The sequence below is a fragment of the Phalangium opilio genome, unplaced genomic scaffold, assembly GCF_054372755.1.
Source record: "Phalangium opilio isolate 3A_F unplaced genomic scaffold, DU_Popi_V2 ptg000094l_1, whole genome shotgun sequence".
Taxonomy (NCBI): Eukaryota; Metazoa; Arthropoda; class Arachnida; order Opiliones; family Phalangiidae; genus Phalangium; species Phalangium opilio.
The window spans coordinates 1780498-1807666 of record NW_028324199.1 but is presented as its reverse complement, the minus strand read 5'-3'; the positions used below and the strand labels follow the sequence as shown (position 1 = coordinate 1807666).

Here is a 27169-nt window from a genome sequence, read left to right as displayed (position 1 = left end):
GAATTAACTACAGGTACTTTTTGAATAATGAAAAACATGGAGTATATCATAATAATGTAGCTGACCCTGCATTACAACGAATAAGTGATGTTGTTTGACTGAACATCCCGCCCGCCTTGAAATGCTTGTTTTCAATTAAGTTTTTTTATAACAAATGTTTGATTTTGCTAATATTTGAATGTTTTTACTCTAACGGCAGCGGGCAAAGTTTTGTAATTGGTCTGAGTTCCTTGTCAACTGTTTTTAAAGTTACCACACGAACACAATTATCAGCACCTGGATGTAGTTGCAAGATACGTCCCATTTTCCATTTGGTAGGAGGAAGATCAGATTCTTTAATGAGAACAAGATCGCCAACTGCTAGATTTGGTTTTTTCTTGACCCATTTGGGCCTTTGTTGCAACCTTGAAAGGTATTCACTGCTCCACCGTTTCCAAAAGTGTTGTAGGATTTGTTGGCCCACCTGCCATTTGGAAAGTCTGTTGAGTTTTGTAGTGGTTAGATCTGGTTCCGGAATTGCTGTTAAGGCATCTCCTATCAGGAAGTGTCCTGGAGTTAATGCTCCCAAACTAGTTGGGTCTGTAATGAGGGGAGTCAGTGGTCGAGAATTTACACATGCTTCAATTTGGCAAAGCAATGTTTGCATTTCTTCAAACGTCAAGTTTGTTGCTCCTATTACTCTTTTTAGATGAGATTTTACCGACTTCACCCCTGCTTCAAATAATCCACCAAAATGTGGTGCTGCAGGTGGATTAAAATTCCATTGAATTCCTTCATCAGTGCACCAGAGTGACACCTGATCATTGTGTGTTGTTGTGGTTATGAATTTCAAAAATTCTTTCATCTCTCGATTTTCACCAATGAAATTGGTTCCGCAATCACTGTTCATCTCTGCTGGTTTTCCTCGTCGAGATACAAATCTCTTTAGTGCAGCGAGGAATGCGTCAGTAGTCATGTCACTGACTAGTTCCAGATGTAAAGCGCGTGTGGAAAAGCAGACAAATACAGCAATGTATGCCTTGAACATTTTGTTCCCTCTTCCTTTGATGACGCGCAGAAGGAAAGGACCCGCATAATCCACTCCACAATGTAAAAACGCTCGTGAAGGGTTTACTCTTGGTGCTGGTAAGTCTCCCATTAATTGTTGTATGGTAGACGCTTGTTGTCTTACACAGCGCATGCATTTTCTAATGTGGAATCGAACCGCATCTTTAAGGCCAATGATCCAATATTTTCTCTGCAGTATGGCTAGAAGCAGTTGAGCTCCTCCATGGAAACTTTTCTCGTGTTCATGTTTGATGAAAAGGTCAATTAGAAGGCTTTTCTTTGGTAGAATTATTGGATTTTTCTGACTTCCTGGTATGTTAGCATGGCGCAATCTTCCACCAACACGTAGAACCTGGTCCTTATCTAGATATGGATTTAAACATAGCAATTTGCTTGTCTTCTTTAGTTGCTTGTTGGTTTTAATTCGTTGAATCTCCTCTAAGTAATGTTCCGATTGTACTACTTTAATCCAATGCGTTAAGGCGTTATCCAATTCAAATGTAGTTAATGTTCCTTTTCTTTTGTTATCCAGAAGAGGTGCTTTCTGTTTTTCCTTAACTGCTATCTTCAGATTATGTACAAATCTCAATAAGTAAGCCGTGACATGGATCAGCTTTCTGAATGATGAAATAGATGTTAAGAGAGAAGTGTCGTAGTGAAAGTGAGTTGCTATGTGCTTGCTCTTTTTTTCTTCTTTCAAACACTCTTCTGACTCTGGTGTGCTGTCATTTGCGTCAATTGGTGTTTGTTGTTTTAACCATTGCGGTCCATGCCACCATAAGTCGTGAATTCTCATTTCCGCCACAGATATGCCTCTTGATGCACAATCACATGGGTTAGAATTTCCTGAGACGTGGTGCCATTTCATGTTTGGAATGGTCTGCTGAATCTGAGAAACTCTGTTTGCTACAAATGTTTTCCATCTTTGTGGAGTTGATGATATCCATGCTAGGACTATTGTTGAATCAGTCCATCCATGTATTTCTTGGATGTCAATCTTGAGTGATTCTTGAATTATCTTCATCAATCGTGTTAATAATAACGCTCCGCAAAGTTCTAATCTGGGAATTGATTCTGAGTTTAATGGTGAAACCCTTGTTTTTGCTGCTACAAGTGTAACTTGTACTTGGCCTTTGATATCTATGGTTTTAAGATACACAGCAGCGGCATATGCTTGTTCAGAAGCATCACAAAACCCATGTAAACTGATTTCTTGTACCTCTGGTTGAGATATGTGACGCTGTATAGTGATGTTTTGAATTTCTGGCAATTCCTTTCTGTATGAGGTCCATTTGTTCAATAACCACTCGTTTTCTTTGTTTGCCGATAAAGGTTGATCCCAATCTAGCTTGCACGACCAAAGTTGTTGAAGAATAATTTTTGCGATGATTATGATCGGAGCTAGAAAACCCAGAGGATCGAATATCCTTGACGTATCAGACAAAATAGTTTTCTTCGTGACAAGATTTGTTGTCTTTGGCAACGTAACTTAGAATATGAAATGATCAGCTGACGGTTGCCAATATAATCCAAAAGTTTGGACCGTGTCTTCGTTGTCTATCTTCATTGGACCTTGTAATTCTCTGAATTCTGGAGGTAACGATTCCATTAATGCGGGATTGTTTGACGCCCATTTTCTGAGTTCGAATCCTCCTTTTTAGGTTAACTTCAGCAATTCTGCTTGCAGGTCTAAGATTGCAGACAATGTTTCTCCTCCTGACATTAGATTATCCACATAAAAGTCATTTGCAAGAACTGGTGACGCCAAAGAAAACTCTTCTTTCTCGTCATGAGCCAATTGTTTCAATACTTTTACTGCCAAATAAGGAGCTGCAGATGTTCCATATGTTACTGTGAGTAATCTGTATGTCTGAATGGCATCATTCATGTTTGATCTCCAGACTATTCTTTGAAAGTCAGTATCATCTGGATGTACTAAAATTTGTCTGTACATTTTTGCAAGATCTGCGACTATTGCAATGGAATGCAAACGAAATCGAATGAGAAGATTAATCAGATCTTCCTGCAGCTTGGGTCCAACAAGAAGAATGTCATTGAGTGAGACTCCTGTTGATGATTTGGCTGAGCCATCAAAAACAGTTCGTAGACTTGTAGTTGTACTTGATGCGCTCATGACTGCATGATGTGGTAGGTAGAAAGTAGGACCAGATGTTGTCCTCTCTGATTCCTCATTCACCAGTTCCATATGTCCGAGAGCAAGATATTCAGTCATGAACTGTTGATATTTTTCGCTTTTGGCGGGATCTTTTTCTAATTGTCTTTCCACACATTTGAATCTTCGAATTGCTGTTTTTCTTGAATCACCCAATACGTTTGGGTTTGTTTTGAATGGTAGTCGCACCACGTATCTTCCAGATTTGTCTCTTGAATGGGTATCAGTGAAGATTTTCTCACACTCGGCTTCTGTTGCGGAAAGTGGTTTTCTATTTGAAAGTTCTTCTAAGGTCCAGAAATTTTCAACTTGATTGTTGAGTGAGCAGTGATGGACTTGTTTGTGGGCTTGATTGTCAAACGAGGTTGATTGCCCTGATATGACCCATCCGAAAATAGTGTTAAATGCCCCTGGTGTGTTAGGTGGTCCTTTTACTATTCCATTTTCCATTATGTCAATGTAAATGTCAGCTCCAAGTAAGATGTCAACTTCACTTGGTATGTGAAATGTTGGATCAGCTAATTGCAATCCTTTGATATGTGACCACTTGCTAGGATCACATGGTTTTAGGGGCATCAGTCCTGTGACTCTCTTGAGAAGAAGTGCTTCGACTATTAAGTCCTCGTTGCTAGTTGAGCTTGTCCTTATGTGTAGACTGACGCTGTTGTGACAATAGTCAATTTCTTTGTCTCCAATGCTTCCTATTGATATGGATAACCTTGATCTCTTCAGTTGCAATTTCTGTACGCAGGATTCACTGATAAAACTTGTTTGAGAAGCTTGATCCAAAAGAGCTCTTGCCTTTTGATATCTTCCAGCTGCATCTTTAACGTGAATGACTGCAGTGGCTAAGAGGACATTTGCTTTGCCACCTGATTGTGAAATATGAGAAACGATAGTATTGGTTGACTGATCCTTTTCTTCTAATGTTTCTCTTGTTTCAGTTGGATGTAGAAGAGTGTTATGTTTTGAAGAACATTTTCGACAATTTCCACCCTTGCAATCACGCGTTTGGTGATCTGATCGCAAGCAAGTACTACATAAGGCATTCTTCTTGACTAAGTTCCAACGATCTTCATTTGATGCTTTCAAAAAGACATTACATTTGTAAATGGCGTGTCCTCCATTTGAACAAATGCTGCATTTGCCTCGAGCTGTTCCATAATGAGCAACTGCTGATTTCTTGAATGTTTCTTGAATGTGCTTCTGTTTGGCTTGTGTACCTGTTGGTTGAGCTGCCGATAACGCTCTTGCTCGTGTTTCAAGAAACAGCTTTAATTGATCGAATGTGGGTAATGAACTACCCGTTTGAGAGAGCTCCCATTGTCTGCGAGACTCATTATCTAACTTCCCTTTGACTGTATACACTAGTATTGCGTCCCCGTAGTCTACTGGTTGTTTTAAAACCTTCAAAGATCTTACGCATTCTACTGTTGTGTCGATGAGACGACGAATCATTGTGGCAGATTCAGATGTAATATTGGGTTGTGTAAAGAGACGCTTGAGATGTGCATCGATTATTTCCTTTTCATTATTGAATCTATTCAACAGTATGTCCCACGCTTCCTTGTAGTTGGCCTCGGTAGCTGGGATGGACTGTATTAATTGTGCTGCCTCATTCCGTACCGCTTGTTTGAGGTAATGAAACTTTTGCACATCAGATAGTTTTGCATTAGCGTGTACTGTTGTCACGTATAAGTCATGAAATGGGATCCATTCTGTATATGCTCCACTAAAAGTTGGTATTTCTAACTTGGGTAATTTGATGTCCCCAAGAGTTGACCCTGCTACACTCCCTGAGCTAGTTGGTTGTGTACTAAGAGCTGCTGCTCTTTGAGTAATAACGTCAGTGAAAAAGATCATTAAGTCTTCTAACCTTGTGCTTTGATAATGGTATTCTTCTGCATGAGCATCAAAATCTTCGGGAGGACATATTGAGATGATACTATTTTGAAGTGTGTCCAGCTCCTTGGTGTAATGTTCCACCTTGTTTTTGTAGATTTGTAAAGCTGCATCACTTAAAGGTGTGGTAGCATGATTTGCTACTATAGTCTCAGTTCTGGTGATTTGTCCTTTAATGATTTTCCTTTTGTTTAACAGTTGATCCATAGTTAAATGTTAAGAAATGCACTCAAGTTGAAATGTTGTTGAACTAGAGTCACTACGTTGCCATACACACAATTTGATCACGATTACTTATCCAGTTCGGGTTTGATGACAACAAACAAAATGTCTTGACCGACTAATTGTTCTTATAAACCGCTTTGAATATCCGGCTCGACGGACCATTAAATGTTCGTGAATTATATGTAGAAAGAAATGACCAAAGTAACAAACTAACTTTATTTAAAATCAAAAAACAAAAATTGTGATCTTTCCAGTAAGGTGCCGAACGTTATACTAAAAATTCTCTTTCAAAGATGTTTTGCTCGAAAAACCAGTCCTCTATTGTGTGTAAGAAGCCCCCGATTGACATTTACCCCCATTTTTACAAAATATCCCCCGATAGGATAGGTATAAGGCTTGGTATAGAATTAACTACAGGTACTTTTTGAATAATGAAAAACATGGAGTATATCATAATAATGTAGCTGACTCTGCATTACAACGAATAAGTGATGTTGTTCGACTGAACAATGGGTGCTGGCGATGCGGTGGCAGGCGAAATGGGTGCTGGCGATGCGGTGGCAGGCGGAGTGGGTGCTGGCGATGCGGTGGCAGGCGGAGTGGGTGCTGGCGATGCGGTGGCAGGCGGAGTGGGTGCTGGCGATCTGGTGGCAGGCAAAATGGGGGCTGGCGATCTGGTGGCAGGCAAAATGGGGGCTGGCGATCCGATGGCAGGCGAAGAAGATGTTGGCGATCCGTTGGCAGGCAAAATGGGTGCTGGCGATGCGGTGGCGGGCGAAGAAGATGTTGGCGATGCGGTGGCAGGCGGAGAAGATGTTGGCGATGCGGTGGCAGGCGGAGAAGATGTTGGCGATGCGGTGGCAGGCGGAGAAGATGTTGGCGATGCGGTGGCAGGCGGAGAAGATGTTGGCGATGCGGTGGCAGGCGGAGAAGATGTTGGCGATGCGGTGGCAGGCGGAGAAGATGTTGGCGATGCGGTGGCAGGCGAAATGGGTGCTGGCGATGTGGTGGCAGGCGAAATGGGTGCTGGCGATGCGGTGGCAGGCGAAATGGGTGCTGGCGATACGGTGGCAGGCGGAGTGGGTGCTGGCGATGCGGTGGCAGGCGAAATGGGTGCTGGCGATGCGGTGGCAGGCGAAATGGGTGCTGGCGATGCGGTGGCAGGTGGAATGGGTGCTGGCGATCTGGTGGCAGGCGAAGATATAAGCGATGCAGTGGTAAGCAAAATGGATGTTGGCGATTCTGTGGTAGGCGAAATGGGTGCTGGCGATGCAGTGGCGGATGAAGAAGATGTTGGCGATGCGGTGGCAGGAGAAGATGTTGGCAATGCGGTGGCAGGAGAAGATGTTGGCAATGCGGTGGCAGGCGTAGAAGATGTTGGCGATGCGGTGGCAGGCGAAATGGGTGCTGGCGATGCGGTGGCAGGCGGAGTGGGTGCTGGCGATGCGGTGGCAGGCGGAGTGGGTGCTGGCGATCTGGTGGCAGGCAAAATGGGGGCTGGCGATCCGATGGCAGGCGAAGAAGATGTTGGCGATCCGTTGGCAGGCAAAATGGGTGCCTGGCGATCCGGTGGCAGGCAAAATGGAAGTTGGCGATCCGGTGAGTAGTATAGGGCTACACTTCGTACCTCCGTAGGTGTAGAATGTAGGTGTAGAGTGTAGGTGTAGAATGTCAAGGTCACAGTGTCAATGCCCTCTCGCCACGCCCCCAACTCGCGCGTGCCCCCTGGAAAACTCGCGCGCGCCCCCTCGCGGGAAAACTCGCGGGCCCCCGCGCGCCCCCTGGCGGCTGCGCCCCCTCGCGGGAAAACTCGCGCGCCCCCTCGCGGGAAAACATTGCGCGGGTATCTGGCAGTCCTGTCTACAACTGTATCTGTGACGTCATTGGCGGGAAAACACCTGTCAGTCTCTTCTACAATTGTATTTGTGACGTCATTGATAAGAGACGAGAATTTATTAAACGTACATGGCCAAGGGTTAATGATAGGCTGAAAGTTGCGCAATCCATTGTAATATTTAGTTTGACTCAAAATTTTAACCTTTTTTCAAGGAGTTTATTTTGATTATGGTATTGTTTTTAATGGTAATTAAAAGTCAGTCTCTTCTACAACTGTGACGTCATAGATAAGAGACGATAAAAACTTTAAACGTACATTGCCAAGGCTTAAATCTTCTACAATTGTATCTGTGACGTCATTGATAAGAGACGAATGGAAGCTTTAAACGTACATTGCCAAGGGTTAAATCTTCTACAATTGTAGCTGTGACGTCATTGATAAGAGATGATACGGGTGTAGAGTTACGCTTACAAAAGGAACAAAGATTTGTCAGCCCAAACGGAATCAAATACCAGTACTTAGTTTCAAAATACAATCACAGAAAAGTAAGCGTGTGTAAATACTCACCTTTCAAATCTGGCGTATTCAAAGCAATTCACATCTAATTTTCTATTAGAATGGTACTAAAGCCAAGGTGGAGGCCGAGGCTACCCTGTTTACAGGTCAACACCAAATGCCAGGACTCGTCCTAACGTGTCTAAACCTAACCGCTTAGATCCATTAATGGCTGAAGAAAGTCGCAGAGACCCTTGTAAATCTTTGATAGATAAACTACAGTCAGTCAGAGTTGCGGGTGAAAACTATAGCCATAAAGGGCCGTACCCCAACAACTTATTACGTAAGATGGCGAGAAGAAATTCCCCCCACAGAATTTGTATAAGTCTTAGACGTCGATATGATGCCCAACTATAACCTCCACGAAATGTTCCTGGAGTATGCCTGAGAAAATAGACTCCTTCAAAACTAAGTTAATCTATACTTGATATTCAAGTAATCTCATCTGTATAAATGTTGATTTAAATATAAAATGTACAAACAACAGCTTCAAAACTAAGTTAATCAAAACTTGATATTCAAGTAATCTCAATGTTATTTGTATATGATCTGTATACTTTCTCATTTAAATAAAAAAATGTACAAACAACAAACCTACAATCGTAAATTCATACGCAAAGATAAATTATCACTATGCAGCCAAAGGTAGAAAAACTAGTTGGTTTATATTGAACTAACATTGGGAGAAAAATGTTCAAAAATGGTACACCTACTGTTTCCGTTTTGTCGTGACAGATGTTCGTGGAATGGTTAGTTGATTCAAACGAAAAATATCGTTATAATATTGGATTGCTATTGGGAATGTACAGTTATTATATGTGAAAAACTAAGCAACATTTTATTATTATTTTTAATTTTTTACACAAAGATGATTTTCTCTCATCAGGTAAAGTTTGTCGCATTTGAAGCAACGGTTTTTCGTGTCGCATTTGGTGTTTTTTAAATGCCAAAAAAAACAAATTTTACAGTGTACGGTCGTGGTGCCTCTCGCTTTTATAACGGATTTAGCCGTAAACCGACAAGTTGTGCCTTCTTCGGAACATTCGGCGTTACGAGCGTCCTTCGCTGACGAATACGTACCGCATACTAAACACACTCTATCCGGACTCAAAGGTTGAAATTTTTCTTCTATCGGGTGTATGTGATTATTTTTTGTTACAAAAACAGTGTGATGTCTTAAAGGACAATCGAGATCTCCATCGCAATAAAACGTTTGTCCGGCGTGATCTGGAAACTCAATAAGGCTTCCGCCGCATTGATAACATCCAGTCGGATAAGGTTTCATTTTATCAGTAGACATATTATCAAGAACTAGAACTAAACGATTTTTTCGACTATTGCGTTAGCAAAAACTACATTGGTTATTCAGTAGATATACTTTTCGTCACGGGGGGAAAGAATCATATTATATTAATAAATCCACGGTACTATTGTCATCAACCGAATACACCCTCAAGTAACATTGGCTCGCTCGTTAACGTATCTGCCTTTAAACTCGTTGTTCACGAGTTCGAATCCCCTTAGCGAGAGTCCTTAACAAGCGAACCAAGGTTACTTTTGTAAAGGATATATATTTTTATCTCTTATAACAGTTGCTTTTATAAAGCGAAAACAAGGTTGGTTGACGTCAAAGATAATTGGAAATATATTTTTCTCTCTTATAACAGTTGCTTTTATAAAGCAAAGACAAGCTTGACGTCAAAGATAATTGGAAATATATTTTTCTCTCTTATAACAGTTGCTTTTATAAAGCAAAGACAAGGTTGACGTCAAAGATAATTGGAAATATATTTTACTCTCTTATAACAAACAGTTAGAGTATTTGGTTAATTTTTACACCATCAGGGACGAATCAAAAGCGTTCTCCGAAACTGACAATACACCGGACACCCCTTCCTAACCTATCTGCTGTAGTGAGGATTGTAGAATGAATTCACCCATTACTTTAGAAGCCGTCGTTAGACGAAACAACTTAAGACGAATTGAAAAATTTGGTGCTATCGGATGGGATAAAGATTACGGAAAATCCGAAAGGACTACAGATCCCGAAACGGGGTATTTACTAATAAACCCCACACCGAATGAAGTCTATAATATAGCCGATGGTGAAGGTTATATATGGCAATACGTTAATGGTCCTAATATAAATTTTGGATTGAAACACTTGGCAATGTACAGATTACTAACTTCTACAGTGCAATTACCCCCAGGGTCATTAATTAACATGTTTGCTAGACAGTTTCCATGTATCATAAATAACAAGGTTCATCAATTCAAATTGAAAGAATTCACTGGGGATAGTATCCACGAATTTAACGTACACCTGACACCGAACAAAATGTATGGAACCTCAAATATTTGTCAGTTAGGTAGTTGCCATCCTCGCAATGAGGAGGGATGTAAATTTCGTACATTTTATTATGGAGGATACGAATTTCATTGTCCAAACCAATACTTAAGAGTTCTTAACTTAGCTCTTCATATGTGTATGTTTATGGTATATAAAACTAACAAAACCATAAGGAAAAATTATAGTGATGAAAACGACACAGCTACGCATTATATATTCAAGGCCATGCAGATTTGCAGGTTAGCCGAGTGTTTGTGTGATAACACTAACAGTTTAATGTTTCATGAAGTTCATTATCACATGAGATCCAATGACGCGAATAATTATTTCGCGAATAAGTATTTCGCAGACTTTCTTTAATATAAGCCTATTTTCAAACCTTATCTTTTTACCATTTAAACAACTGTCTATTTGAACGAGGTTTAATTCATGGTTCGTACAAACCTGGGAAAACTAAGGCAAATAAATAACTTTCAAAAAATTCAATGTTTTTCTTCTTGGCTGTCTAGTGTAAACATGTTTTACTGTAGTTTAGTGTGTTTTGTTTTAATTTAAGTGAATTTTAGACTGTTTTATTGCAGTTTTATAGCAATTTAAATGTTTTATTGTACTTTTAGTGTATTTTATAGTGGTATAGTGTAGTTTTAGAGTGTTTTATTGTGTTTTACTGTATTTTATTGTAGTTTTATTGTACTTTTAGTGTATTTTATTATGGTATAGTGTACTTTTAGAGTGTTTTATTGTAGTTTTAGAGTGTTTTATTGTGTTTTAGAGTGTTTTATTGTGTTTTACTGTGTTTTATTATAGTTTTATTGTACTTTTAGTATATTTTATTGCAATTTAAATGGTTTATTGTGTTTTTTATTCGTTTTATAAAATACTATCAAAATAGCTAGGACCCAAGGATTCGTTATACCTGAAGGTGAATAATATAGCGCCTATACCGTGTTATATTTTGCTTCGTTATAATTAACAGGTGTTTTAATAAAGCGAAAACAAGGTTGGCGTCAAAGGTAATTCGAAATATACGTATGACGTCAAGGTTATAATATATTTTTCTCCGTTATAACTAGCAGCTGTTTTTGTAAAACGGAAACAAGATTTTTTTACATCTATGATAGTGCAAAATGTACTTATTTTAACGTGATACGTCGGCCGTTTTAGATATAGTATATAACCCCGCAAGTCGCGGCGTACAATCACTTGAACCAATTTCTCTCGACCATAAACTATCTAAATTATCACGATGTCCAGAGTAAGTTTTTTTTAATTTTCCACGTTTTTAAAACTGCATGTCCAAATGTATCATTATTGTCTTTAGACGGCAAATCAAACGTGGGAAACTATCGAAATTAAATTTAACGAGAGCGATAATATCGGTGTAAAATTAGTTAAATTAAACAATAAATTATATATAGACATTAGAAGATACGCTTTTAAAAAACCCCTTATATATGGAATATGTATTTCGATAGACGTAATAGAAGAAGTTAAAAAAAATTTAAGCAAACCATGCGGTACCCTAAAGCAGACCCTATGTTTCCCGGGAATGCTGGAACTGGAAAATTTTAAAGATACGGGCTATTTATTAACAAAATATAGGGGGGAAATGCGCGAAAAAAAATTAAATTTAAAGTTTGATGAGGTACCAGAAGTTGTCAGTCTTATAGACAAAGTTTTAAAGAAAATGCCTGTAACTGATTAAGAAATTTGTAAATTTAAACAATAAAGAATTTTTAAAACGTATTTTTAGAAAATTAATACTTTTTTTATTTTAGAACTTGTAGTGTATATTATTTTAGATATTTTAGTTTGTTTCCTAGGTATACGTCAAGAGTTTTGTCTCGAGTCGCGCCTAAGATCAAATAGAAAACATGTCATCATCCAAAGAAGAGCCTTTGGATCTTTCCTATTTTAATCCTAAAAGGTTTTACGAATTATCAAAAGTTAACCAAACTGTCTCTCGAAAGTTCAACTGTTTAGCCTCTGAATATAAAATTATTTTTAAAGACCTTCATATGCTCAAATTGACAGAAGTATATGAACAATTGAAAAAAATCTTTCAATCCATTATAGAGACAATTTTAGAATCTTCTCAAGGTTACAATAGCGTTAGATTTTGTGTTAGGTCTGACTTACTGGAAAATGCTATAAATTTAAATTTTATGGCCCTAAATGAGTTAACGGCTGAAAGATTAATGACTGCCATTAGTCAAGTAAGTCAAAGCCGGCGAAATTTTTTTCTCGAGGGTGATGTCAGACTCGACGCTATATTTTTAAACGTTAATGTACCAATATCAGGTCGTCGATCTGTTAAAAATAGATCGATGATAGCTCTCGAAAAATATATTCAGAAAGGAAGGACATTTTTACCCATAATAAACGATGATGAACTATGCGTATTAAGACCAATCGTTTGCGGGATGATGGTTGCTGATTTAACATATTTAAAGAAACAAAAGCTTAGTACTTTGACTTTTGATTTTAATCGTTATAGACGTATACAACTAGGTCAGAGACCTTCGCAAAAAGAAGAAGCGTTAAAGCTTCATGCCAAGGCTAATGTACCTATTGGTCCCGTTAGTTTAGACAAAATTGCAATGTTTCAAAAAGTATTGCAACCCGAGTATCAAATAGTTATTTTCAGTGCTAATGATAATTTCAAAAAGGTTTATCAAGGTGAAATGTTTTCGGAGAAAAAAATTTTTTTATTACAAATAGATCAACACATGCACGTCATTAAAAGTTTAGCCAGTATGTTTGGGGCCACGTCGTATTGCAATACGTGTTTAACAACGTTTACTAATTCAAAGAACGCAAAAAAACACAAATGTTTTAATCAAAAAACCAAATGTTGGCGTTGTTACTCTGAGACCTTTCACGAAGACCCTCAGCTTGAAATATCTCGCTGTCAAAGCTGTAATAGATACTTTAAAGGGCCTGAATGTTTCCAATTTCACATAGAAAATGACACTTGTTTAAAAATTAAACGATGCTTAAAATGTTGCAAAGAAATTCACGATGACAAACATAAATGTCTTACAACTTGTTCTAGATGTAAAATTGAGCACCCTCCCAAAATGTGTTACGTTCCACCCCTTGATGATACTTTTAAAGAAACTAGATTTTGTTATTTTGACTGTGAAACTATTGATATGAACTCTAAACATACCCCAGTTCTATTAGTTTCGGCCATGCAAATTAATGATACCGAATACGATTATCAAATTTTTAGAGGTTTTGATTGTGTTGATAAGTTTATGAAATATCTGACCCAAACAGAAGATGAGACATCTTATACAAGGAACAATAAACGAATAAAAATAAGTAAACCTAAATTTGAAAATTTGACTATAGTGGCCCACAACTTTAAAGGTTTTGATTCGTATTTTATATTAAATTGGTTAATTAATAACCATGTAAAACCAGACGTCATATTCGACGGCTCTAAAATTCTAGCTCTCTTTATTAAAAGTCAAAATTTTAGGTTTATTTGTAGTTATTCCTTCGTGGCCCTTCCTCTGAGAGCCTTTACAGAAACCTTTCAATTGGGTAGTTACAAAAAACAGTTTTTTCCTTATATTTTCTTAAAAGAGGACACTTTAAACTATGAAGGTCCGTTACCTGAAAAGACCGCGTTTCAACCTGAATTTATGAATGAAAAGGACCGACAAGCCTTTGATTTATGGTACAGAGAAAAAGGTAAAAAATCCACGTACAAAATAATGACCGAATTAGAGGAATACGCTGTACAAGATGTAGTAGTTTTACAAAAAGGAATTACAAAATTTAGAGAACTTTACAAAAAAGCATCGGGTCTAGATCCTCTTAATTGCGGAGCTATTACAATATCGGGGGCCTGTACTAACGTGTTTTTACACAAATATTTAGAAAAAAATACATTGGGTGTGGTACCTAGTCCGGGTTATCGTGGGTCATACAACCAAAGTAGTAAAGCAATCAAGTGGTTGGCTTGGGTTAGTAAAGAAATGAAGGTAGAAATACAGACAGCCCTATCTCCTGAAGGAGAAAAAAGAATTGGACCTTATTTAGTTGACGGTTACTCAAAGGATCCTGAAATTATCCTAGAGTTCAATGGTTGCGCGTATCACGGTTGTCCGAAATGTTTTAAAGGTAGTGAATGGAACAGTTTAGTAAATGATACAAATAAAAACTGTTACGAAAAGGGTCTGGATAGAATAGAATTTATAAAAAAGTTACACCCCAATGCAAAGTATATAATAATGTGGGAATGCGAGTTTGAAAAGTTGTTAAAGACAAATGTCGCTTGTAGTACCTTTTGCGAGACTGTAGAGGTACCTCCGCCAATATTAGCCAGGTCGGCTTTATACGGTGGAAGGACAGAAGTCTTCAAATTATATCATAAACCGGATGAAGCAAAAAACGAAAAAATTTATTATTACGACCTCATGTCACTCTATCCCGCTGTCAATAAATACGGAATCTACCCAAAAGGACATCCCAAAATTTTAAATAGTAACTTTAACTATGAACAAAATGCCTATTTTGGTATAATATCGTGTGAACTCTTGCCCCCGACTGATCTATACATCCCAGTTTTACCATACAGGTTTAATGGAAAATTGTTTTTCCCCCTGTGTAAGTCATGTGCCCTTGAATCAAATAATGAAGAGTGCCGACATTCTGACAAGGAACGAATTATTTCGGGTATTTGGCCCTCGCCTGAAATTTACAAAGCCGTAGAAATGGGTTATAAAATTATAAAAATATACGAAGTACATCATTTCGACGAGACATTTCAGTATGAAAAACATGTTAACGATGGACTATTTGGCGGTTATGTTAACAATTTTTTGAAGATAAAACAAGCTAATTCCGGCTATCCGTCTTCAGTTAAAACTGACGAGCAAAAACAAAAATATATTGAATCGATTTACGAATCTGAAGGTATTAGTGTCGAGATGGATGAAGTAGTTCATAACCCCGCGCTGAGAGCTATTTCAAAGATTTGTCTCAACAGTCTTTGGGGTCGTTTTGGTATGAATACAAACAAAACCAAAACACTAATTGTTAACGAGTGCACAGAACTTGTGCGTATCTTATCTGATGACACCAAGGAATTGGTAGATTTAAGACCAATTAATGAAGAAATGTGGATGATTTTGCACCAACATATTTCAAAGGAAATCCGTATGTGGCTTGTTTCATTTCGTGTTACGGAAGATTAACCTTATTCGAGACCTTGCATAAATTGGGTAAAAGAGCATTATACACAGATACGGATAGCGTTTTATTTGTGGCGGGGGAAAACGATTTTAAACCCCCCACGGGTAACAATTTAGGATGTTGGGTTAACGAACTAGGGGACGCTACAATTACAGAGTTTGTTTCAAATGGGCCCAAGAGTTACGGTTACAGAACTACGGACGGTCAATCTGTCGTGAAGGTTAAAGGAATTTGCCTTAATCGTGTTAACGAGAAAATTATAAACTTTGAAGCTATAGTGGACTCTATAAAAAATAAATCCAAACGTCTAAAAGTGGACGTTCCTTTCAACGTCATTCGAAATAAAACGTCGGCCACTCTTTTAAGTCGAAAACTAGAAAAAAGCTTTGGATTTACGTTTAACAAACGTGCAATTAAAGGTTGGGACACTTTGCCATTTGGTTTTAAAGCGGACCCATGAAAATTATTTTAGAATTAAAAATCAAATAATCATAAAAATTAATAATGTATAGTCTAAAATTAACAAAATAGATCAATGTAAAAAAATAATAAGATAACAGCTTAAAAAACCTCTGCTGTTCTAAGATAAAAAACGGACACGTGACGTATGGGGTCTCGCGTCTCTTGCTAGTGGACTTTTTTAGAATCACTCTCGAAATTACCTCCAACGCGAGAAGTTCATTTAATTTTAACCTTGCTAAAATAAACTATTTCTTGCAAATAAAGTCTCAAAGTTTATTCATTTACAAAATAACCAACAAAAGTATATTAAGACTAGTTAATTTTTCAGTCGGTTAATTAGTTCTTTTAGATAATATTAGTTCTCCCAATAACCTAAACACCAACAAGGAGCTATTCGCAACAACTTTACCTGATGAGAGAAAAGCATCTTTGTGTAAAAAAGAAAAAATTGTTGGTTAGTTTTTCACATATAATAACTGTACATGTAATACCGTTGGAAGATCGATATAACATGGAACTATATAATAACATGAGGTTTAAACATCGGATTAAAGAAACTGAAAAACTTTTAAAACCAATTTTCGATAGTTTCCTAAATTGCACGAAATAAAGATATTATGATTTCCAATTGGGTCTTAGAATTTAATAATTAAATATTTTTTAGGCAATTTTAGAAAAATTAAGTAATAAGATAGTTTCCTAAATTGCACGAAATAAAGATATTATGATTTCCAATTGGGTCTTAGAATTTAATAATTAAATATTTTTTAGGCAATTTTAGAAAAATTAAGTAATAAGATAATAAGAACCGAAAATGAGAAATTATACGAAAAACACCCCTCGTGGAGAAATTTACAGATAGCACGAGTCAGACCGATGTTGCGTGAAGGTGTACAGGAGCAACAGGACCCAATTGAGGAAATACCCTTCGTTTTGGACGAGCAACACCGTCAATTGATAATAGCACAGCATAGAAGTCAGGGGTTGCCCTTACCACCTGAAGCGACCTCTACATCCACAACTCCTAACTCTAATAATCATCCTAGTCGCACTTCAAACCTTAACCGTAACCCACCACAATAAAATACACTAAGGTGCAATAAAACATTTATTTTCTGTTTTTCTTTACAATTGAGAAGAGATTGTCATTAAGAATTTGTTTTTCATAGTCTTGTATTTTTTTCCTTTAATGTTTTGTGTCAGTGACAGTTCTTTGCTATCGTGTGACAAGTAGATGGTGTCAACATCCCACGCAACTTCTTCACGATAATCGCGCGTACAAGCGTATACCGTTGAAAAACCTCCACAAACCAGGTCTTTTGATATATACTCTAAAGACATTCGAGGAAATATAGTTTTGAGCGCAGTTCCTAACTGAATGCTCATATGATTAATAACTTCAATCTCGTTGTTAATTGCTTTAAACTTGAAGACTCTATTTTCAATCACTTGGCACAGCTAAATAGTTTGTTCTTTATGTTAAAATCAATTAAAAATAATTTACTTTCTACACCTTGAATATCTAAATAGTGGAATGTGTGCTCTATCCATTTTTAAATAAACAAACTATGAATTCAATTTCAATAGGGAATAACAAAATAGGTTCTAGTACCTTGATTGGAACGTTGGTAATAAATATAAACATACGACAGGAGGAAAATGCCTGAAAAACTAGTTATTTCAAAAGGTATGACAATCTAACAGCTCAAATTAAAGTCGAGTCCTTTCAGATTTCGATGCCGATTTAGCTGGAAAAAACAAATCCCTTAAACATTTATATGTTGGAAGAAATTTTGCTACTATTAAACCATTGCAAGTACGACATCTTTACCAAAATAGTCCGGTTTAGTATAGGTAATTGCTTTCAAACCACTACTAACCTATCGGTGATTTATTTTGAATCAGTGATAACTTCGTTATAACTTGGAGGTAGGTTAGGTTTAGACACGTTAGGACGAGTCCTGACATTTGGTGTTGGTCTGTAAACGGGGTAGCCTCTGCCTCCACCGTTGGTTTTAGTACGATACTAATAGAAAATTAAATGTGTATTGTTTTGAATGCGCCAGATTTGAAAGGAGAGTATTTTCACACGCTTACTTTTCTGTGATTGTATTTTGAAACTAAGTACTGGTATTTGATTCCGTTTGAGCTGTCAAATCTTTGTTCCTTTTGTAAGTGTAACTCTACACCCGTATCAGTCCTTTTCCAGTAAAAATCCGGGGATAAGACGTTACCGATCCAAACCTCTTCTTTATCCGTTATACTATGAACTTGACACATCTTCATTTAACAATGATAAAACTCTACCTCAACAACTCTTTGAATGACGTCACAATTGTAGAAGATTTAACCCTTGGCAATGTACGTTTAAAGCTTCCATTCGTCTCTTATCAATGACGTCACAAATACAATTCTTCAAATGACGTCAAATTCTGTGGGGGGGAATTTCTTCTCGCCATCTTACGTAATAAGTTGTTGGGGTACGGCCCTTTATGGCTATAGTTTTCACCCGCAACTCTGACTGACTGTAGTTTATCTATCAAAGATTTACAAGGGTCTCTGCGACTTTCTTCAGCCGTTAATGGATCTAAGCGGTTAGGTTTAGACACGTTAGGACGAGTCCTGGCATTTGGTGTTGACCTGTAAACGGGGTAGCCTCGGCCTCCACCTTGGCTTTAGTACCATTCTAATAGAAAATTAGATGTGAATTGCTTTGAATACGCCAGATTTAAAAGGTGAGTATTTACACATGCTTACTTTTCTGTGATTGTATTTTGAAACTAAGTACTGGTATTTGATTCCGTTTGGGCTGACAAATCTTTGTTCCTTTTGTAAGCGTAACTCTACACCCGTATCATCTCTTATCAATGACGTCACAGCTACAATTGTAGAAGATTTAACCCTTGGCAATGTACGTTTAAAGCTTCCATTCGTCTCTTATCAATGACGTCACAGATACAATTGTAGAAGATTTAAGCCTTGGCAATGTACGTTTAAAGTTTTTATCGTCTCTTATCTATGACGTCACAGTTGTAGAAGAGACTGACTTTTAATTACCATTAAAAACAATACCATAATCAAAATAAACTCCTTGAAAAAAGGTTAAAATTTTGAGTCAAACTAAATATTACAATGGATTGCGCAACTTTCAGCCTATCATTAACCCTTGGCCATGTACGTTTAATAAATTCTCGTCTCTTATCAATGACGTCACAAATACAATTGTAGAAGAGACTGACAGGTGTTTTCCCGCCAATGACGTCACAGATACAGTTGTAGACAGGACTGCCCGATACCCGCGCAATGTTTTCCCGCGAGGGGGCGCGCGAGTTTTCCCGCGAGGGGGCGCAGCCGCCAGGGGGCGCGCGGGGGCCCGCGAGTTTTCCCGCGAGGGGGCGCGCGCGAGTTTTCCAGGGGGCGCGCGCGAGTTTTCCAGGGGGCGCGCGCGAGTTTCCCAAGGGGGCGTGGCGAGAGGGCATTGACACTGTGACCTTGACATTCTACACCTACACTCTACACCTACATTCTACACCTACGGAGGTACGAAGTGTAGCCCTATACTACTCCGGTGGCAGGCGAAATGGGTGCTGGCTATCCAGTGGCAGGCGAAATGGGTACTGGCGATCCTGTGGCGAGCAAAATGGGGGCTGTCGATCCGGTGGCAGGCGAAGAAGATGTTGGCGATGCGGTGGCAGGCGAAATGGGTGCTGGCGATCCGGTGGCAGGCAAAATAGGTACTGGCGGTCCGGTGGCAGGCGAAATGGATGCTGGCGATGCTGTGGCAGGCTAAGAAGGCGGTGGCAGGCGTAATGGGGGCTGTCGATCCGGTGGCAGGCGAAGAAGATGTTGGCGATCCGGTGGCAGGCTAAGAAGATGTTGGCGATGCTGTGGCAGGCGAAATGGGTGTCTGCGATCCGGTGGCAGGCTAAGAAGTTGTTGGCGATGCGGTGGCAGCAAAATGGGTGTTGGCGATCCGGTGGCAGGCGCAGAAGATGTTGGCGATCCGGTGGCGGGCAAAATGGGTGCTGGCGATCCGGTCGCAGGCGCAGTGGGTGCTTGCTTGAGTCTCCTTTTTGCCTCGCGCCGTTTCTCGCTGCCGTATCTCTTTTTTTGCTTGTTCAGCACTTGCTGGTAGAGTTCTTCACCAGTAAATTTATTTGTTGGGATCTTCATTAGTAACGCCATTAAAGAGAATTTGTAAGCATGTAATCTTTCATCAAATAATTATTACTTATAATTGAATTTGCGTCACTCGTTACTTGAAATTCTCCTTCACCGGGGCCAAGGAGAATGGGGTACGGAGTAGTTTTGAAGAGTAGAAATAGTAGGTAGCTGTGATGTGAACTCCCAGAACGGTTGAACGGGGTGGGTTGAAAAAGTGGTGATCGCGTCCTAGTAAAACGTTTACCATAGCCACCTCGATGTTATTTCCTTCAGCAACCAATCTACTTTTTAAGGTTGCAACATCAGCTTCGGAAATATTTCCAATTCTAACTCTGCTTAAAATGTCGCTGTAACTTTGGTCGTTGGCTTGTCTAACATTTTGCGTTAGTTCATCGTATTTAAAAAACTTCCAAAGATCACTTCCTCCGATGCAATTGAATCTAAGTCTGGCTTCTTCGGAAGTGATTTTGATAAACGCGGGATTTCCTTGAACCGGTGGCAATTGGAAAAAGTCTCCCAAAACAAGAATAAATACAACTCCACCAAATGGTTGGTTCATTTCCCAAAATTCGTTCAGCCTCAAGTGAACGTAAAACCGATGAGACCATAGAAATTTCATCAATAATTAACAGTTTTAAATTACCCAAAGTTTCTTTCATAATGCTTATATTCTCAGAACTCAGGGAATGGTATTCGGCGATACGCCCATGATCTACCGTCAACATTAGTAATCTGTGTAATGTTACGCCATTAACATTCAACGCTGCCAAACCCGTTGGCGCGGCAATTGCCACGCTAGCAGGATTTTGACAACGTCGCCTTACGGCGTTGGCGAGAGTGTCGATAAGAAACGATTTGCCAGTGCCACCAGGTCCCGACACAAAAAGGCACTTGTTTCTAGATTTTTCTCCCTCTTGGGAGAAGTGATTCATGATCTGATCATAAATTCTCTTTTGATCCGAGTTTAGTGACGCCACATTGTCAACATCAGTCTCGAAATTCATTTCCATGGCATTTTCCACATCAGCCATCGCGTGTTCGGTTTCGATAACAATTTCTTTCCCTTGCAGCGCATTTTCATCGTCCTCACTTTCTGCCTCCGAAATTATGGTTTCTGGCTCTTTCGCCTTTTTAGAAGCCTTCCGTTTCTTTTCAACTTCTTTCGAAACCGAGAGTTTCTCGTGATAATCTCTCATGTCTTTTAACACCGAAAGCGAGTTTTCGAAAGCATCCGCGTAGGTTTCAAACTCGCCTAATAGCTCATTTTCGTCACGCCACGGTTTGAAGTGGATCAGTAGAACGTGACAATACTTTTCTTTCTCCTCTATCGGGTCGTGAATGTAGTGCTCCACTATGTAGGGCTTAATTCTCTTTCTCATGAAACCCAGATTGTTTTTCAACTCGATTACATTCGCATTTGTCTCGACACCATCAGAGTGCTTCGTATAATCGTAAAACTGACCAAATTCCCGCAAACTAAGATTTTCCAAGCTGTCGGGACGATTCGGATACTTGTCGTCGACGAACCCTTTTTGACAAGTGTCCTTGTTTTCGGGGTCAGTTTCCCTCAAACGAGCGAGTTCCTTGTAACCTTTCAAAACTCTCGATCGGTTTTCTTTCAAGTTAGTGTTAATAAATCTAGTGCTGTCGGACTTTTTGTAAAGGTCTTGGCCCAGCATCATATCGAGAGCTTCATAAATTCAATTTGCTTGCACGTCAAAGATTTCAGTCTATAGGCAATAATTTTTATAACCATCTTACTCAAAAATCGAATTAAATTTACAATTAATCATTAAATTAATAACGAAATACCCTAAATTAACATTATAAAGATATTACTAGCTCTTTAAACTTAAACCTATCCCTTTAAAGTAAACTCAAAAGAAATTCTTTCGTACAATAGAAGAGGAACTAGCCCATAAATGTTGACACAGAACTTTCTAGAACTATCCTATACCCTTATATCCACAGTGCAAAACGAAATACCTAGCAACGAAAACTTTTTCCAAGAAACCAGAGAAATACTACGCTTATTTAGACCCCCAAGCAACAAGACCTTGAGTCACTATCCTGGTACCTGGCCCGTGAAACTTCTAGAACATTTTTTAAAACCCTTAAACTGACCAATCCGTATTTGGTCCCAGATGTAAAAGTTTTGCCTATTCGCTGATAACCTGAATCCACCCAGCTACGTAATAAATATGGTCCATTATTCGCCAAATGGAAGTCAATCAACAAACGTCATTGTCCCAGAGATCCTCGCGAAAACAAGAAGTTATATATACGAAGTCCCTCCTGTCCCATCCTCAGTCTACACCTGAACTGTCTAAACGAAACCCTGTCGGCTCACCCTTAAGAAACCCTTAGAACTACGGAGTAAATTTTAAAACGAAACTTTTATTTTATTCATTTTCATACTTTTATTTTTAATCAATTTGAATCCTTCATTTTTCGGAAGAGAAACTCGGGAGATATTTTTTTTGACCCCTAAGTTGAAGAAGAGAAGGAGCGCGAGTGCGCGAATTATTAAAATAAAAATTATAATTAACCCTTAAATCGCGAGAAAAGAAAAAATTCATTATTATCTCTTAAATCGAGAAAGAAGAAAAAAGAACCCTTAAGAAGAATATGGAAGAGGAGCAACTTGTCGTAAGAAATTAAAATACTTCAAAATTTTTGATAAACTGACTTGAAACTATGGTTAAAGAACTAAGATTAAGGTTGACGGATTGATTCATTTTTTAAAATCTTAACTTTCTATTTTTGAACATTATTTTTTTAGTGCATAACTGCGCAATTTTAACCTAAACACCCCAAAATTTTAAATTTGAAACTTAAAAGGAGACATTCCATAGAGGTTATAAATTGCAAACCTGTCTTAAATATAAGTTTGATTTTTTTGTTTAATTTCCTATTTTTACCCCTATAAAAGTTTGTGAAAATTTATGAACAAGATTGAATATTATGTTGAATATTAAAATTTGGATTAGAATCTATTTTGACTCTTAATTCACACATACCATCAAACGCGGTCACTTTTGATACAGAAATTTTATAAGCCCCTCGTTCCCGTTAAAAGGCCTTAACTCTCCACAACTGACTGCATTCTAACATCTTGTCTAGCGTTAGCGAGGTTGAATCATAAGTGAAAAGAGGTAGGTGTTTGTCTTGCATCTTTACCTCTCTAGTAAGACGTCGAACACCCCACCCCACCCCATAAAAACAAAATGAAGAAAGGCAGGTAAAGGTTTATATATCGTGGCACCCAAAATGAAATTTAACTAATGGGAAGTTATCGATATATTAAATACAGGCAATTTTTGCGTTTTAAATCGTAATTATGTGATCGATTTGAACAATAACCTTTTCTTTTTATAGATACGCGCACGAAAGTCCACTCATCATGTCGATAATTAAGTTGGATAGCACTGCCCTCCCGCACCTACCTTTAAACAGTGCTCTGAAACTTTGGCCTAACACTTAACGTCGGGAAGCTTTGACAATACCATAAATAGAAAAGCTCGAGCGAAGAAAGTCTTGCTTTCAGATATCGAATTTCCTCAAAGTTCAAATTCAATTTTAACGAAGGTTTGAAGCGTTATGTTAAACTCTATACTATTCTCATTACGAGTATAATTACCCGAAGTCTTTAACAAACTTTGTTCAAAAGTCATCCAACCGTAATATCATTTAAATGGCGTGTAATGCGGGCCTGCTTCTAACTGAATTCAATCTTAGAAAGGGTGAATATTCCCGTTCGCAGCGGATCCTCTTTATGTCCACCTCTATCCAATCTCGGATTAATAAAACTTTCAGAAATAAAATTTACTTGTTTAAAGCGTCGTTTAATAATAGTAATATAAACCAATTTAACTTTAATGTCTAAATTAGACTCGTGATTTCGCTAAACCATTTTCCGCGCTTCGTTTAAAGCACAGCATTAGAGTTTAGAAAGCAGGATTGATTCGTTAAGAGCAGGAATGATTCAAGCGCTCGCAATGACGCGTTACACCAAAACTGCGAGTTAATTCCAAGGAACGAGTCAAGAATTACTTGATGCCATAGCTGTGCTTAAATAATAGTGCAAAACATTCTTTCAACTCAAAATATTACGGATTATAGGTTTGTTACATTTATTTCACTTTATCCTTAACTTTAAGGGCTATATTTATGAACAATTAATTGGCGTCATCAAATAAAGAACGTTGGCTGCCCTTGACAGTAATACAATACAGCTCTAAACAGCGCCCTTACAATTTCTTTCTAGGCACTAACTTAAATCACGAATCATAGCGTTTTACTAAATACTAACACTTGCCTGAAGCTTAAAATAGGGGTTTTAGTTTATCATTCAAGTCCATCTGTGATTAATGGTCTTAGGTTGAAGCGAGAGGGATGGTGGAAAAGCATTCGGCTGTAGTTCCTCGTACCCTTGTTTTTCGGCAAACGTTCCTAGTTCTTTTCAACACTAGGCTTTCTCCCAAAAACCTTTTTAAACTTAGCTTCTTTATATAATAAAGTAAGATAGTAATGAGTCTTTCACGTCAGTGACGCCCAGTTGACGCCTAATGCGACATCCCACCTCTCTCACCACTATTATAACGGCTCTTGAAGAGAAACTTAAGAGATAAACAATAAAACAACTTTATTATTAGAACTCTATCAGACCGAATGTCCTTTTCCATAGTTAAGATTTGATATATATATACAGAACCTAAAAAACATGTGATAAGGGTAAGAAACAGGCAACATATTAGTAGAATATTTTTGCTGTATTGGAGGAGTTCCAAGAGGTTCAATCAGAAATAATAAAATTTTTAACATAAAAGAGAAATGTTTGTACCGAAATAGAAAAGTTTGAACAAAAACCTGAAAAGCTTAGAAAAATCAAAAATTTTCAACAAAAATAAGAAAAGTTTGAACATTGGTAGAAAAAGGTTTCAGCAGAAATAACAAAGGTGTCAACAGAAATGTCTGAAAGGTATAGAGAAGAATTGAACAGAAATGGCGAAAGTTTGATCAGAAATAGGGAAAGCTTCAACAGAATTAGGGAAAAAGTGAACAGAAATGGGGAAGTTTGAACAGAAATAGTAAAAATTTGAACAGAACTAGTAAACATTTGAACAGAACTAGTGAAAATTTGAACAGCAATAGTGAAAGTTTGCACAGAGATATTGAATGTTTGAACAGAAATAAGGAATGCTTGAAGCGAAATTACAATTGTTTAAACAAAAAAAGAAATGTTAGAACTGAAATAAGAAAAAATTGAACTGAAATAAGAAATGTTTGAACTGAAATAGGAAATTTTTTGAACTGAAATAAGAAGTTTGAACTGAAATAAAAAATATTTGAACTGAAATAAGAAATGTCTGAACTGAAAAAAGAAATCTTTGAACAGAATTAAGAAAAATTTGAGCAGAATAAGTAAATATTGAACAGATTTAAGAAATGTTTGAACGGAAATGAGGAAATTTTGAAGAATAATAAGGTTGGAATAAAAATATGAAATTTTTCAGCACTAGTTACAACAGTTCGAACCTAAATAAGGAAACTCTAAGAACAATAACAAAAACTAAGCAGATGATGGGAAAAACTAAGCAGATGATGGGAAAATTCAGCAGATGAAGGAACAATTAAGTAGATGATTTACAAATTTAGCATATGACGGGAAAATCAACTAGATGAAATAAAAATTTCGCAGATGACGGAAAAATTAACTAGATTAATAGCTGCTGAAGAAGAAATTAAGCAAATTGAAGGTTAATTTTAAATTGACCGGTGCATTTTTCAACCATATTGCTCCAGGTTGACAAAATCAACATGGCGCCCTTATCTTATACCCGCGTAGCAGTCCTTGTCTGTAAACTGAATACTGATTCTCCATAAAAAGAATTCAACCCCCCCCTCCCTTAATGAGATGAAAATTCAATATTTTTGAAAGCAGGTTTGTTCCGCACGTGATGAGCTACTCGGTCAAAACTTTTCATTTCTTAAAGGGAGGGTGAAGTGGAAAATTAAGTGATTTTTTGCTGATTCATCTTCTAATTATAAGGCCAGTCTGCATAGTAAAACATTCAGGAAACATTTCTGAATGATTTTAAAATTCAAATTTGCTTCAGATTTTAAGGATAATTTGAAATTAGGACCTCCGACCAGTCGCGTAACGCCCTGCCTTTTTGTTGACAAAATTCTCTCAATGTCTCGCACCACGATTGTCACATTGCGCGCAAATTTTTTCAAATCTACAGCTAACTTTCATTCGGCATGGAGCGTGCCACGAGAATTTTTTTAACAGAAAGACAGTGCGTTACGCCATTGGTAAGAGGTCCTAATTTGAAATTATCCTTAATATCTGAAACTAATTTGAATTTTAAAATCATTCAGAAGTGTTTCATGAATGTTTCACTATGCAGACTGGTCTAATAATTAGAAGATGAATCGATAAAAAATCACTTGATTTTCCACTTCACCCTTCCTTTAAAGTTTTTTTAATATAAATTACGAATTTTGCTTTATCTTTAATCTCGTTAGAGATAAGGCTACGAATTTATCCATTATATTTAATTAAATACCGTCTTTAAAAAACATTAGCACGCCACACAATACAACGTCGCCGTAAAGTAGTAAAAACCGTCAACGTGGATGAACCCTCCATTCTCAGGCTAAAATTAGCCCCACCTATGTTACTTCATTCTCCACCGCTGTGGAGCGCTGCTTCAAAAGTTCTTTCTCGGTCCTGGCCGAGCTCATCGTCACAACTTTCAGAACTAAAGGATACGGTAAAAATCCGAGATATGACCTTGATGTTAGATTATCTTCTTGTGTTTGAACTGATAAGAGAATCTTTCACGTTGACAAAGTCCTAACACATATTCTCCCTCCCTCTTTAAATTTCCCTACCGACCATGTCGTCAAAAAAAATATAGCGCTAAGTTGACAATGGACTCCCTTCAACATGACGTCCCTACCAACCATGTACTTCTTCTTGTATTACCCTATCCACGTCATGGCATTTTCCCTACAAATGTCAACATGGTGCCAAGAGGTGACGGGTTTTTCCCCCGCCAAAAATCTGACGTCAATTTTGAGGACGCCATCTTGGTGTCAGGTGTCAACTCAGTGTCAGGCGTAAACTGGGCGTCACTGACGTGAAGGACTTATTCCTATCCTACTTACTAAAAACAAAATTTTTTGGGATGTGGATAGAAATTTTTCAAAAATTACATTTTACTTTTTTATTTTTTGA

At 37.9% G+C, this 27169-nt stretch overlaps 2 protein-coding genes across 2 annotated transcripts; both read right to left on the bottom strand.

The window, feature by feature from the left end:
- Nucleotides 1–184: 184 nt before the first annotated feature.
- Nucleotides 185–2656, bottom strand: LOC149637887 (uncharacterized). The gene is made up of 2 exons (XM_089850796.1): nucleotides 2562–2656; nucleotides 185–2474 (listed from the first exon to the last, which is right to left on the bottom strand). Exons 1-2 carry the CDS (start codon nucleotides 2654–2656, stop codon nucleotides 185–187), a joined length of 2385 nt encoding a protein of 794 aa, XP_089706922.1.
- A 48-nt stretch (nucleotides 2657–2704) lies between these two features.
- Nucleotides 2705–5329, bottom strand: LOC149637886 (uncharacterized). The gene has a single exon (XM_089850795.1). It carries the CDS (start codon nucleotides 5327–5329, stop codon nucleotides 2705–2707), a length of 2625 nt encoding a protein of 874 aa, XP_089706921.1.
- Nucleotides 5330–27169: the final 21840 nt, after the last annotated feature.